This window comes from Lissotriton helveticus, chromosome 4_2, assembly GCF_964261635.1.
Source record: "Lissotriton helveticus chromosome 4_2, aLisHel1.1, whole genome shotgun sequence".
Lineage (NCBI taxonomy): Eukaryota > Metazoa > Chordata > Amphibia > Caudata > Salamandridae > Lissotriton > Lissotriton helveticus.
The window spans coordinates 56,768,885-56,783,826 of NC_136064.1; the positions used below are offsets into that span (position 1 = coordinate 56,768,885).

Consider the following 14,942-nt stretch of genomic DNA (forward strand, 5'->3'; position numbering starts at 1 on the left):
TCGCTGGACAATGCACATACCTGGGCCAGGTAACTCCTGCCACCCGAATATGTCCAGGCTGGCACTGACTCCATTCTACGCATCCACAAAGCTTCCTGCTAGCATTTCATGTAAGCATCTACATACATGTGAGCACACATGCAGTTCACACCACTGCCTGCGTCTGGACTAACAGCTCCTCGCTTCCACTGTTCCAGCGAGTAAACCGCGTGCTTTATTCCAATAACCGAATGCAAGGGCGGCCCGGGGTTCAAGCCTGCGCGGACTCCTCTCTGATGCGCACCCGCGCAAATCGCCATGGCACGACACGACTTAGTGCCACTCTGTCTGATCGACGTGTGATCTGACAGGCATCCTATGATCTGTTCATATACTGGTCAAAGATGAATGGGCCCCCCTCCCCCTGCCAGCACTTCAAGAGCCCCGCATTTAACGTCACGCGGACGGGACCGACTCGGGCCGCTTGCCACAACTTGGGTGAAAGTAAGTTATGAAGATCCAAGCAAGGCGCACATCACTCGAGGTGGCTTAGGGGACACATGGCGACAATGAGTTATCGCACTGGTTCCATACCGATGTTCAGGATACATAGGCGACGGGTGGGGTGTATCTGGTTGACCCAGGGGGGTGGGGAGGGAGGGAGTTTTTTGGTTATTTGTATTGGTGTTTGATGCTGTTCTTTAAGATCCTATTATTTAGGGGGATGTACAGTATATGGCATAAGAAATGATACTGTACTGCATTGTCCCTCATCTATATTCTGAGGATATGTGTTTTATGACTGTGGGAACTATGATTGTATCATGCTGTGTTGCTCTGTGCACGAACGAGTTAAAATAAAAATATTAAAAAAAGATCCAAGCAAGGCTCACCCATACTAATGCAATAGGTTCGACATCACGGGGGCCCAGGGGAAACCCCACTCTGTGGAAGTGAACATAAAGGCAGTAGGCACGCACGTGAACCTTCCAGTGCACAAAGAACCATTCTCCCAACAACACCATAGACATAATCATACAAAAAAACTAAAAAAACATATAATTTCTTATTATAAGCGCAACCATAACTACAACCAATATTACCAGCATATAGAAATGCAAACACATAGAAAAGTATGAACATCGGTATGAATAGACAAATTATTTTGCATTAATCCGATGTATGTTTTAAATTATAAACCATAATAACAACACCCATAAATCCAAAAAACACAAACGTATAGATACAGATGCAGAGATTTAAGTATATGTCTACTAACAAAAAACAGTAAACGTATACAGTCGGCGGTTTCCACTATGTGATATTTCAGGGCTCCCATGACTCGTGTAATGATGAGAGATATATGTACAATGCCCCGTTGTGCACAGTACTTAGGCCCTAAAAGTGTGCATAGTGGCGCAATTGAGAGGACTTGTGCTGCGAAGTGCACCATGGGAAGCATAATGATGTTGAATGTGCCATTACATGTGAAGCACAGTCTGAAAATAACACGGAATAAAAATATAAAACATCCAATCCCATACATTGTTTACGTATTTTAAAATCCTACAGCCAGCTAAGCTCACTTTCCACTTGCTATAAGGACTAGTTACTTTCCTGGTCTATTTGAGGGCACGTGCTTCACGACTGGACACTGAAAATCAAAGTTTTCAGACAAAGATATTCGTACATAGATATTTCAGCAGTCATTTTTGGAGCCTCAATTTCACACTGTCCTGCTCTGCTTGTTCCACGTGGACACGTACCGAGAGCGCGCTACAAGTAGTTCAAGTGCAGTTGCTCCACAAGTACGTTAGTGAAGGTCCCACTTGTGCGGTGTCCCTGTTGTGCAGTGCATTAGTAATCCACCCACGTGTAGTCTCCTGCTGGGCACTCTAAAACCCTGATGCCACTAGACCTATGTTTGCTCTTCTAGCGCTCAAATGTAAAGTGCGCAGTGGTAACAACGCAGGTAAACTGCAGGACAGCACCCGGCAGGCAGAAAACACACAGGGAGACAAGACATAAGGGAAACAGCTCTGCAGACCGGCCAGCCGTTAGTTGGGGAGAAGGCGGGAAAGGTGTTGTTTGGTAGATTCACTTTTGGTGCACACAGCTGACTACACCTAAAACGTGTTGCTAAATAGGGCGCTTACTTGCTGCACTCGTGCGGTCTGCCCATGTTCACTATTGAGCACTCTGTGCCCTCTGCCTGCAAAGAGACGATGGGTAAAACCTGGCGATGATCTTTATGGAGTATGGAATATAGTCGAGCGGGAGAACGCTCTGCGGCGTATGCATATCAGAAATCCATATTATTTTTTAAAAAAATGTGCCTCCAGACATTCCCTGCCAAAGCACGTGAGGAAATAGCGTAGGATACGTAATTTGTATGTGGGCAAATAACCCATGTGCATCTAATTAATGCCGGGCCAAATATTACTTGGATTCCCGCTTCAGGTGCAAACATCAGTCTGGGCCGGAAATGGAATAAACAATGCCCTTTGTAATCAGGGTCTAAGTTTGGTGACCACAATTTGGAGTGATACCCTATGTCCCGACCAACCACCTGCGCAGGGTACAGAGATAAGTGACCCCGGTGCAGTGTCTACAGTGTGCCATAAAGTGACCCTGGTGCAGTGTTCGCCGGAGTGCACAATCTATGTGCAACGGCTCCAAGTCCGGAGCCCTTTTGAATGAATGTACTCTAGGTTCAAAGCCCACTGCACGATGTAGTGGCCCTAGGAAAAAGCCCATGGTGTGCACAATCGATATGGCGAGTCCTTTCATTCGCGAGCTCCAGGCGCAGGGTCCTCGCTGTGCTATGTAGTGAGTAACCCTAAAGAAATGTCCTTGGCGCGTGTGCCCGACCCTTATGTAATGCATTTCCCTTTCATAAGCTCCCAGTGGAGCGCCTCCCCTGTGCAATGTAGTGACCCCCAGGGCAATGACACTGGAGTCCAGAATCAATACGCAGCGCCTTTCATTTCGAGTGCTCCTGATACAGTGTCCCAACTGTGCCATGTAGTGCCCCTAGGGCAATGACTGTGCACCAGGTAAAGGGTCCCCAACGTGCCAACTAGTGAGCCCGGCCCAATGCCCATGGTGTGCACAATCTGCGTGAAGTACTCTTTTTAGTAATGTGCTATAGGTAGTGTCCCCAACGTGCCAAATAGTGAGCCCGGCCCAATGCCCATGGTGTGCACAATCAATGTGCTCCAGGTAAAGGGTCCCCAACGTGCCAAAAAGCGAGCCCGGCCCAATGCCCATGGTGTGCACAATCTGCGTGAAGTACTGTTTTTAGTAATGTGCTCCAGGTAAAGTGTCCCCAACGTGCCAAATAGTGAGCCCAGCCCAATGCCCATGGTGCACAAGCCATGCACACTTTGCTGTCATGCAGGACTTTCATGTGCACTGTTCCCATTCCAACCCATGTGATAGTGCAGACAGTACCCCAACCCCCACCCCGAAGGTGCAGACAGAACCCCAACCCCCACCCCGAAGGCCCCGCCCGGTACTCACCGCAGGTCGCCGTACATGCCGGGGTAGCCCTCCATCCAGGGGTTGTGCTCGGGCTTGACGCACGGGTACTGCATCCGCCCCATCATGACCCCGGCGGGGGCCGGGTACCATCCGTCGGCGGGCAGCCCGTCTCCGCCGGCTCCGGGGCCCTCGGCCTGCGGGGCGCGGCTGTAGGTGTAGGGCCCCAGCTCGGCGGCCAGCAGCGGCTCCTCGGGGTAGTGCTGCCAGGCGGCGGCGGCGGGCCCCGGGCCGCAGTACTCGCTGTAGCGGCAGGTAGGCCCGCCCCAGCCCGCGCCGCCGCCGCCGAACTCCAGCGGGCTCTCCAGCTTGATGCGGCCGTGCGGGGCCAGCGTGAACTGCAGGTTGTAGGTCTGGTAGCCGCCGGGGCCCTGCTCCGCGACGTAGGGCCCCTGGGACGGCTTGTAGAGCGCCAGGCTGCCGCTGCTGGGGGCGCTGGAGGCCGCGTAGGCCTTGTCGGCCTCCTCGGGGGCCCCGCGGCCTACATCGGCGGGCGGCGGCTGCGCGTACATGCAGTCCCCGCGGGACGGCGGGCCCGGCTCCGCGGCGCCCAGCTGCTCCAGCGCCTCCTCCATGCTCAGGCCCAGGGAGACGGAGACGGCCTTGCACAGCTCCTGCGCGCTCTCCGAGATGCTGACGCCCTCCTTGGGGCCCTCCTCGGCCGGGCCCTCGGGGGTGGTGGCGGCGGAGGACGCGGTCCCCTCCCCGAGGATCTCCTTCAGCGCCGGGTAGCCGGCGGGGCCCAGCGGCGGGGGCTGCGCGTCTCCGGGCTCCTCGGGGGCCGGGCTGGCCGCGGCCTCCGGGCTCTGCGCGGGGTCCCGGGCCTCCTCCGGGTACCGCCAGGCGGCGGGGGCCGGTGCCTCGGGGCCTCCTCCGCCGGCCTCCCGGGAGTTCTGCAGGGCCTCCCGCACGCTCTGGAAGAGGTTCTCGAAGGCCCCGCGGATGAACTTGGACGGCGGCTGCTGGTTCCCGTAGTGGCCGCCCAGCCCGATCTGCACCTCCATGCTCCGCGGGCGGGGACCGTCGCTGACCGGCCCCGAGACCGCCGACTGGGCTGTCACTTCTGCTGGGGCCGCCTGACTGTGGTGAAGAGCCACCGGCAGCGCTGGAGAAAGTGCAAAGCTGCCAGCGGCGCTGGAGAAAGTGCAAAGAAACTGCTCCAAACTAGTGCCCGATGTGTCCAGAAGGAAACGCTGCACGGTGTGGAGCAACTGCAGCAAACTGCAAAAGTACCAAGGAACTGCAGCAGTCGATGCAAGCGTGTTCAGAAACTGTACCAAACGTTGCACAAGTGTTGAAATACTCCAGCAAACTGAGCAAAGTTCAAGAGCTGCAGCAAACCGTACCCAAGATGTCAAAACGACCGCTTTACTTTCCAGAAAGTACCGCAAATTATACACAAAGGCTTCACAAACTGCAATAAGTGATGCCCAAAGTTTTAGGCACTGTACAAAATGATGCCCAGTCTGACCACGAAGTTAAGGAAACGAGGCCCAAACTGTCCAGTAACTTCAAAAAGCCGCACAAGTCCGGAAACCCAATGCGCAAGTATGGACCGTGGCCAGAAACTGCACAGGGCGATGCAAAGTCCAGAAAGCGCAGAGAGGATGCCAAGTTATCCAGCAAGTGCCCGCGTGGTAGTCTGCAGATGAGAGCGCGCAGTTGTACGGGCACTGCAGGCAGCTGTGCGTGTTGCGGCCTGTTCAAGCGGTGCACAGAGTGTTCACTAGCGTTGCATGAGGTCCACACAGTGCAATCTCCTAGATGTGTTCAGTGTCTATGTGGAATGGAAAGTTTACAGAAACTGCCCAGAAAGTCAATAGGCATAGCAGCGTCCACTGCCTTCGGAAGTGTCACAGGGTGAGGCGTCCAAGACCCGGTGCCCAGCCGAGCGTACAGGGCCGCCAGAGGTGGAAAGAGCGCAGTGCCCAGCGGATAGAAGGGCACGGTGCCCGGGCTAGGCGGAGAGCAGGGCACTGTAGCGAGACTCGTGCACGGGTCCCTGGTGCAGGAGAGAGGGCAGGGCGTTGTAGCCGGGACGTGCCCTGGTGCAGGAGAGAGTGCGGGGCACTGTGGCGGGACTCGTGCACAGCGTGCCCAGGTGGAGTTGCAGAAAGTGCAGAAGATGTCCGTCCAGCAGCTAACGGTACGAGGTCCCGGGGAGGTGGTGCGAGCTGTCGCCTGTAAATGATGGGATCCGACGGGCGCTCTTGGGGTGGCCCTCTTGGGCACTCCCGGAGCCCGCTCTGCTGCTGGGAGGAGGCTTGGCACCTGCCGAGGCCCGGGGCGCTCTTCCTTGGCCCGATGTGGTGCCCCCCTCCGCGGCTAGGCTCCGCCCGCTGCTTCGTGCCCCGGATCCGGGCTCCTGGCAGCAACAAGTGGCGGCGTTTCAGGGGAGCCCGAGCAGCGACCGGCCGGGGGCCGGGGGTTCGGGGGCGCTGGGCCGGGGTGGATGCCTGGAGCGGGCCGGGGCTGGCTTGGTCCGAGCCTCTGTCACGCGTACTGCTCTCCCTGGCCGCTGATCGCTCTTCCTGCCTCCGTGGGCCGGGAGCTGTGCGAGGCGCTGGCACGGAGCCCGGCCAGCAGCGCGCTGTGGGCGTCAGTCAGCCTCAGCCGAGGACGGGGAGGGGGGAGGCTGAGAGGCCCGGAGAGAGTAGGGGCAGAGGAGGCGCAGGGAGAGGCACAGGGGCCCGGAGAGAGAAGGGGTAAGGAGGCAGCGTGAGGGCCCGGGGAGAGGAGAAAAGAGGCGCGATGAGAGAAGAGTCATAGGAGGCGCAGGGTGAGGGGCCCCGGGATAGAAGGAGCAAAGGAGGCGCGCACGACGAGGGGCCCGGAGATAGAAGGGAAAAGTAGGCGCGGAGGGAGAAGGAGCAAAGGAGGCGCAGGGTGAGGGGACCGGAGATAGAAGGGAAAAGTAGGCGCGGAGGGAGAAGGAGCAAAGGAGGCGCAGGGTGAGGGGACCGGAGATAGAAGGGGAAAGTAGGCGCGGAGGGAGAAGGGGCCAAGGAGGCGCAGACAGAGGGTGAGGGACCCGGAGAGAGAATGGGCAAAGGAGGCGCAGTGAGGGTCTGAGCTGCCCGGAGAGCAGATGTAAAGGAGGCGCGGGGACAAGCTTAGGGGCCCGGTAAGATACGGAGTTGCAGGACAAGCAGGGGCCGGGAAGGAGGGGCAACGGGGTAGAGGGAAGGTAAAGGAGGCACAGGGCGAGGGGCCCGGGCAGAGAAAGGGCATAGAGGCACCGGGCGGTTGCATTTTATATTGCGCTTACTAGCGCTGCGATGCGTTGACGGCGCAAAGGAGGCACAGTGAGAGGGGAAATAGACTAAGGCAGAGAACAGAGGGGACAAAGAGAGAGAGGACTGGTGAAGGGGTAATAAGGGTCATGCGGAGGAGACGGGGCAAAGGTGGCACAAGGGCAAAGTGGGCGCAGGGAGAGGACGTGGATGCTAAGGGAGCCAGAGAGGGTAAAAGAAGCACAGCCGTCAACTGAGCAATGAGAAGAGAGCAAGGGGGCATAGAAAAAGGTCAGGGGGGGCATACGAGCATCGAGGGGGGGGAGGGGTCTGGGGAAAACAAGGTACAGATAGGCCAAAGGAGGCACAGGGAGGGAACATAGAGACCAAGAGTGAGACAAGGTAAAGAAGGCGGAGCCAGGTGCATAGAAAAGAACAAAGAGGCAGAAAGGAAGGGTGGGGGCTGAAGGGCAAAGGGATACAGGACAACTGGGCCCAAGAAAGAAAGGGAACACAAGGAGCTGGTAGGGAGCCTAAGGGCACACGATGGCGAGGAAACACAGCCAGCTAAAGGGGCACAGCGAGAGTGCATGGGCTATGGGGTCACACTAAAGTAGCCATGGAAGAGACCAGGCTAGGGCGAGGAAACACAGCCTGCGAAAGGGGCACAATGAGAGTGCATGGGCTATGGGGTCACACTAAAGGAGCCATGGAAGAGACCAGGCTAGGGCGAGGAAACACAGCCTGCGAAAGGGGCACAGCGAGAGTGCATGGGCTATGGGGTCACACTAAAGGAGCCATGGAAGAGACCAGGCTAGGGCGAGGAAACACAGCCTGCGAAAGGGGCACAGCGAGAGTGCATGGGCTATGGGGTCACACTAAAGGAGCCATGGAAGAGACCAGGCTAGGGGCTTCCTGGTGAAGGGGTCCACGCAGACAGCAAGTAGTCATAGGGGGAGGACACAGGAGTATTGAAAGAGAGGGCAAACTACCAGAGAGATGGAGAGGGAGACAGGGCAAAGATGGCACCGGTTAAGCAGGCAAAGGGGCTGATGGAAAGACTGGGGGCAGAAAGAGAGAGGGCTAAGTGGGCATGGGGCAAAGGGAGCTGCAAGAAACAGGGCCCTGAGGGGGACACATGGTGAGGATGAAGAGACTTTAGGATACAGGGCAAATGGGGCACTGGGAACAATGTAATAGGGCATGGGGAGAGAGGGCCAAGGGGCACAGGAAGAGAGTTAGGGAGCCCAGGACAGAGAGATTAAAGAGGACCAAGGAGAGAGGGACAGGAGATACAGTCCAACGGGGGCACAGTGAGGGGTTATGTAGGGGAATATGGGGCACAGAGAATGACAGGGTAAAGGGGACATACCCAGCAAAGGTGGCACAGACAGGGCAAGAACAGAGGGTGGTATGGCACTGAGAGAGCTGGCAGAGGGGGGACAAGTAGAGGACACATCGCACAGGGTAAAGCAAGGTAACGGGGCAGAGCGATTAAGACCCTTGCCCCACAGTGCCGACAGAATGCATGCAAGCGCATTCACTGAAGGCCTTCGTCAATATATCCCTCAAAATAGGTGCGGTATAAGCAGCCATGATGCATCACTGATCAGCCTTCTCATGATTAAAGACTCAACCAAACCACGCCACATATAATGGTTGTATGATGTTACCACGCATGTCTTTTCCATGTAGTCTTTACCACGCATAGTAAGTATAATAGGGTAATTAAAATACCACTCTTTCCCGCACGCTGTCTCTTTCTCTTGCTCTCTCTCTCTAAATATATATATATATATATATATCAGCACCTCGCGGGTCTAAGAGGCACAAAAGAGTTGTACTCAGCGTACTACTTTCACAGATTTATTTCAGGCAACGCGTTTCAACCTAACCAGGTCTTCGTCAATGCCACAATGAAGACCTGGTTAGGTTGAAACGCGTTGCCTGAAATAAATCTGTGTGAAAGTAGGATGCTGAGTGCAACCCGTTTGTGCCTCTTGGACCCGAGAGGCGCCGCTTTTTGTACTCTCCACGGGACCCGGACCCATTGGTTTGCACCAGCCCGATAGGTGGAGGTGGCTGGGCTGCTACGGGACACACGCTTCCGATATATATCTATATCCCAGTGCAGGTCACCACTGGGTAGTTATAGCTACGATTACTTTTCCATAAACATGGAGTTTTTTCGTTTGCTTATAACTTTAAGGCACTTTGATAAATCTTAACAAAACTTTCGAAAAAAGAAGCAAAATCCCTTCAGCTCCTTCTTGGAGAGTGTTGGGGTGATCCCTCAAGCGGGGGCCAAGAAAATAAGGGGTTTAAAAAAGCATATTTTCTTATGCATTTTTCATTGACTTTTTTAGGCATGCCTACAGCAAAAACTGCTGAACGGAATTACACCAAATTGGCAGGAAGCTAGATCTTGGCTCGTAGATAGTGCTTTATGTGTTTTAGTGTAAATGTGTTGAGTAGTTTGTGAGATAAGCTCCAAAAATATTTGTATATCTGGACTGTTGGGTTGGAGGGACTCTCGAAGGCCGATCACAGCGGGGGTTGGCTTTATATATGGTTATAAAATATCACTTTACATAAAAAAAAACTAGAAATACACTGAAAGAGCAAACTGTTAAAGTGGAGAAGGAGAGAGATCAAAAAACAGAAAGGATTCCTGCCGGGTGTAGAGTTGAGTGACCGAGTTGAAATACAATCTATTTCTCAGCACATGATAGAGAAGGGTTGTAGTAAGTCTGGATCCTCTGGTGAACAAACTACCAGCCCTACTCTTATAATGCAACCAAGAGTTAATGAGCAAACACATCAGCTACATAATCAGTTATTATTAGCCCCACAATATACCTCACAAGGCCCACAAGACTTTGAATAGAGGTAACATTTTGAGTTTAATGGCCGCTATTCCTACTTTAAAGGACTTAACGTCAAATTACCTTCAGTCAATTGAGTTTGTCAATCAGGAGGGCAGTAAGGGTATGGACAGCACCCTGTTGACTTGGAAAACTGAAGAAATAGTGTTGGCCATTTTAAATCATGCACCGCAATTCGAGGCCTGGGGTATTTCTTTGTCTATACCGATTAAAAAAGGGTATCCCACAACCCTACTACAGCAGGAGCGAAACAAATCAAACAAGCCCAGTAGAAGGCTTGTTTATTCGGGGCGCAAGAGGTAAAGACGAAACTGAGGGCCTCCCCTCTGTGGAACGAAGAGAATGACGTAGGGGGATGAGCAGCAGAGATGATCATAGGTCATTAAATCTTCTCTCATGGAATATAGCAGGAGCAAAGCGCATTTTACAGGATAATGTACCCCCCGAGTACTGGAATAACTGCGTAATAGTAGCACTCCAGGAAACATGGCTGATAGACCCAATTCCCAGGGCGTATTCACCACGTAAAGGCCACAAGGACACAACGATTTGGGAGACCAAAAGGCAGCTTAGCGGTTTATATTTCAACAATCTTAAATATTACCTCCACCCAACTGCCAATAACTACACCAGATATGCAAATCATAAAAATGGAACTGGGTTTAAACAAAAAAGCTGTAAAAATCATTATCATCAATCTCTACGCACACCCAAAGTAAAAAAATAAAAAAGAACTAATTAAAACTTAAATCACCACCATATCAGATTTTTGGTTTGAACATTCTGCATGGGGAATAATACTAACAGGTGATTTTAATTCAAATCTGATTTATACTGCTGAGAAAGATGACCTTTCAAGTGCAGCTAATGCAATATGGGCAGTACAAAATCAAGTGCTTACTTCATCCCCACGGTTAGATCGAATGGGGCAACAATTAGTAATTGACTTAGAGCATTTGGGGCTGCGAGTATTAAACGGCAGAGCGGCTCAGGACCACCCGCCAATCAGTACTTATCATGGCCATAAAGTTAGATCCATTCTGGATTTCACAATTTTTACACTACCACTCCCCGAACAAGTAAAAACTTTTTTATTAACATATTCCACAGATAGCGATCACTTCAGTCAACATCTTGAGTTGCTAAATTCATAAAAAAATCAGTGTTTGTTAAAAAAAACTGTAATTCACCCAAAAAACATAGAGGTTAAAGTAAAATTATAGTTAGGTGAATATGTCAGTGACAACATTAATGTTTTGTACTAAAAAAAAAACACACATAAAATCATCAATTATATAACTATACCTTGGGCCCCCGTCATGCACTGCATATGACCTCACATATCACATCACTCATGACATTTTGTATTACATCATTTTTGACATCACTGATTACATCTCAGACTACCTCATTGATAAAATCATTCAAGCTTCTTTTGTACACATTACTCTATAAACTAGTATAGTATAACATTTGTAAAGTGCGAACGATTGCTCAGAAAGTCGTCTTGGCACTGGCGGCAAGAACTGCAGCGGTTAAAAAAAAAAGGAGGCAAGAGGAAGAAACCACATCTAGTAAGGATGAGAAGACAGCCAGGTTTTGAACTGTTTCCTTAAAGTGGGAAAGTTTCCCTGAAATCTGAGGTGATGTGGCATTTGGTTCCAAAGCTTGGCTGTGGCATGTTCAAAGCTTCTACAAAATCTTGGGACCTCGTCAGGCACCAAACCCAGGATGCAAAGCATTTATACATCTATCGTCCAATAAAGTTCAGACATCTTCATTCAAATTTTAATCCATTTTATTACAGACTAATCACAAGGTCATCCTTTTCGGAATATTGCTCTCCGAGCGCTCAGCTCCACTGTGAGTGCCTCTTCCCTGCATCCCGGCTGACCGCTGTTCAAGGCCGGTGCCTCACCCCTCTTCTGTCTTCCTACGTCTGCTATGTTTTCTTAGCTCTGTTTTTAGCCCCGTACCCTCTTAATTCTTAATTTTAATTTGCTCCTCCCTTTTTTCCTTTTTTACCTAATTTTATTTGCACCATTTCCCCTTCATTTTCTTTTTCTGCCTCAGGTTCTCCCGGGACTACTGCCCCGACGGCCCCTCACTGTGTACCCTCTCCCGCCTCCCAGCTGTACCGCCCTCCCCCGACCCCTACTTAATGGCAGCAGTTGAGCAAGACCCCTGACTTTGTGGTTGGGATACTGCTCTCCCAACGCACAGCTCCACTCTGAGGTCCTCTTTCCTGCACCCCGGCCGACCGCGATGCCTCACCCCGCTCCTGTCTCTCTCCGTCTGCTTCGTTTTCTTAGCTCTGTTTTTAGCCCTGTGCCCAGTTGCCTCTTAATTCTTAATTTTAATTTGCGCCTCCCTTTATTTTTATATGCGCCTTTTTTCTTTTTCCATTCATTTCATTTTTCTGCCTCCGTTTCTCCCGTCCCTGCTACCACAGCGGCCCCTCCCACGTGTTCACGCCCCCGCCTCCCAGTGTCCCGCCCTCCCCCGACTCTACCTAATGGCGCAGCTGCAGGGCCGCGCCGCTGACACACAGAAGGCGCGCCAAAGGCAAGCTCGTCTGCATGTGTCCGCGACCTGACCAACGCCAGGAACCCTGGTCCTCCAACCCAACAGCGCTACCGCTCCTCTGCTCTCTACGCACTCAACGTCGGCAAGAACAACACCTGCAAGCTATCTTCACCTCTCGACACCCACTGACCCTTCACCTGCCGACACTGCTGCCACTCCTTCACTTTCGCCATTACCCCGGACCCAACTCCAGCCTCCAGCAACAACTCCATCACACCCCAAACCCTGCAATGCATCCCACTGAACGTCCACTCCCTCCACAGACGCTGCTGAAATCTGGGACCTCCTCGACAGCACCACCCCTGACATTGCCTTCCTTACCGAAACCTGGACGAACGCCGCCTTGGGACCCGACTCTGCGATCGCCACCCCTGAAGGCTACAAATCACCCAGAATTCCTCCCTCCCCCCCGGAGGAGGCATCTCCATCGCTCACAAGTCCAACCTCCAGCTGAGCACCTACAGGCCCACAGACTTGATGGAACACCTCCACTTCAAGATATAGACCAACCTGTTTACCACCCTCCGAGGCACCCTCATCTACAGACCCCCCAGACCCTGCGCACCATTCTCCTACTCCATCAGCAACATCATCACCCCGCAAGCCATCACCTTCACCTACTACACCTTGCTGGGAGACCTCAACTTCCACCTCGACGTCCTCCAAGACACCAATTCCACCTTCCTCCTGGACAACCTCCACAACATTGGACTCAAACACACTGTCCCAGAACCCACGCAGGCAGCAGGGCACACCCTCAACCCCATCTTCACAGCAGGAAGCTCCATCACCTTCAGCCACACCTCCGAATTCCCATGGAAGAACCATCGCTGTGTCCACTTCACCTGCAAATGTCCTCACCAGCTCCAGCGCAGGAATTGGACCAAAACCTCCAACGACCAGCTCACCACCTCCCTCAGCTGCTCCACTCCCACCACCACGGACGTCGATCCAACCACCGCCACCCATACCCTACACAACTGGATCACGACTGTGTCAACACTATCGCCCCTTCAAGAAAACTTCCAACCTACACGCCAAGAAAGCCAGCTGGTTCTCCACGAACTCTGAGAATCTAGAAGAACCTGCAGATGTCTTGAGAAGCTTTGGAGGAACTCCAAAACCACAGCCGACCTCGACAACTTCAAAGCAGTCACCACCGCCCACCACAAACTCATCAGATACTTAAGGAAGAAAGCACTCAGGCTAGAATCTCCACTAACGCACACAACAGCAAGGTACTCTTCAGCATCATCAAAGAGTCCGCCGAACCCAAAAGTGATACTACCAACATCCCACCCTCCCAAGACCTCTGTGACAGACTCATCGCCTTCTTCCATCACAAAATCAAGACCATCTACAACAACTTCGACAACAACATACATGCGGATCCCTCACCTGCCGTTCCCCAAACCACACAGCCTATACTTGACAGCTGGACAGCCCTCAGCATTGAAGACACCCTGAAGACTATGAAGTCAACCCACTCTGGGGCCCCCATGGACCCCTGCACCCTCCACATCTACCACAGAGCCGCAGACATAATTGCCCCGAACTTCGATGAATCATCAACCGCTCCTTTGAGACTTTCTTCTTCCCAGATGAGTGGAAGCACACCGAGATCCACCCCTTCATGAAAAAAACCCTCAGGAGATCTACTTTTTCCTCTCCAGCTGAACACAGCGTGTCAGACCCACACCGACCACCTGCGGAGTCCCCCAAGGATCCTCCATCAGCCCCACCCTGTTCAACGTCTATATAGCACGCTTGCATCCATCATCAGATCACACGGACTCAACACCGTTTCGTAAGCAGACGACACCCAACTCATACTCTACCTATCCAACGAACCCAGTATCTCCAAACACAACTTTCAAGAAGGAATGGAAGTAGTCGCAAGGTGGATGAAGAACAGCCGCCTACAACTCATCACGGACAAAACCAAAGTATTCATCATGGGCCCACACCCTGATGCTTGGAACGACACCTGGTGGCGTCCCGCCCTCGGGACCCCTCCCTCCCCCACGAACCACGCACGCAACCTCAGAGTCATCCTGGAATCTGAACTCAAAATGGAACGCCAGATCAACTCCGTCAATCTTCCTGCTACCATACCCTCACCCTCTGCCTCCTCCATAAGACCTGCAACTGGATTCCTCTCGAATACAGGAAAACCTTCACCCACGCCCTCATCAGCAGCAGACTAGACTACGGCAACACACTCTACGCTGGGATCAACTAGAAGCTCGCCCGCAACGCTCGGAACGCCGCCGCCAGACTAGTTCTCAACCTGCTGCGCCACTGCCATATCAGCCAACACTTACGGACTCTACACTGTCTCCCCATCAATAAGAGAATCACCTTCAAGCTTCTCACCAAAGCTCACAAAGCACTCCACAATACAGGACCCGACTACTTGAACCACCGCCTCTTGTTCCACGATCACCAAAGATCTCTGCTCAGCCCAGCTCTCTCTTGTGATGGTACCACGCATCAAGAAGACCAGAACAGGAGGAATCTCCTTCCTTGCGACCAAGGCTTGGAACACCCACCTCTCTACCTCCGACAGACACCATCACTCTCCAAGTTCCTGAAGAACCTCAAGACCTGGCTCTTCAACGAATCACCGTGAACTCCCAGAAGATGCACCCCCTGCAGCGCCTTCAGACCCTACAGGTGAGTAGTTGCGCTTTATAAACCCCTGATTGATTTATTGATT

The 14,942-nt window shown here is 52.6% G+C and overlaps 1 protein-coding gene and 1 long non-coding RNA gene across 3 annotated transcripts in view; one reads left to right on the top strand and one right to left on the bottom strand.

The window, feature by feature from the left end:
- AR (androgen receptor) overlaps positions 1-6,086 on the bottom strand; it is a 530,339-nt gene extending 524,253 nt beyond the window's left edge. Inside the window, exon 1 of the mRNA XM_078640138.1 lies at positions 3,502-6,086. Coding sequence (XP_078496264.1) covers positions 3,502-4,523 — 1,022 coding nt within the window. The 5' untranslated portion in view covers positions 4,524-6,086. The remainder of the gene's footprint in view (positions 1-3,501) is intronic.
- Positions 1-14,942, top strand: part of LOC144752194 (uncharacterized) — a 659,734-nt gene that overhangs the window by 182,734 nt on the left and 462,058 nt on the right. The window lies entirely within an intron of this gene.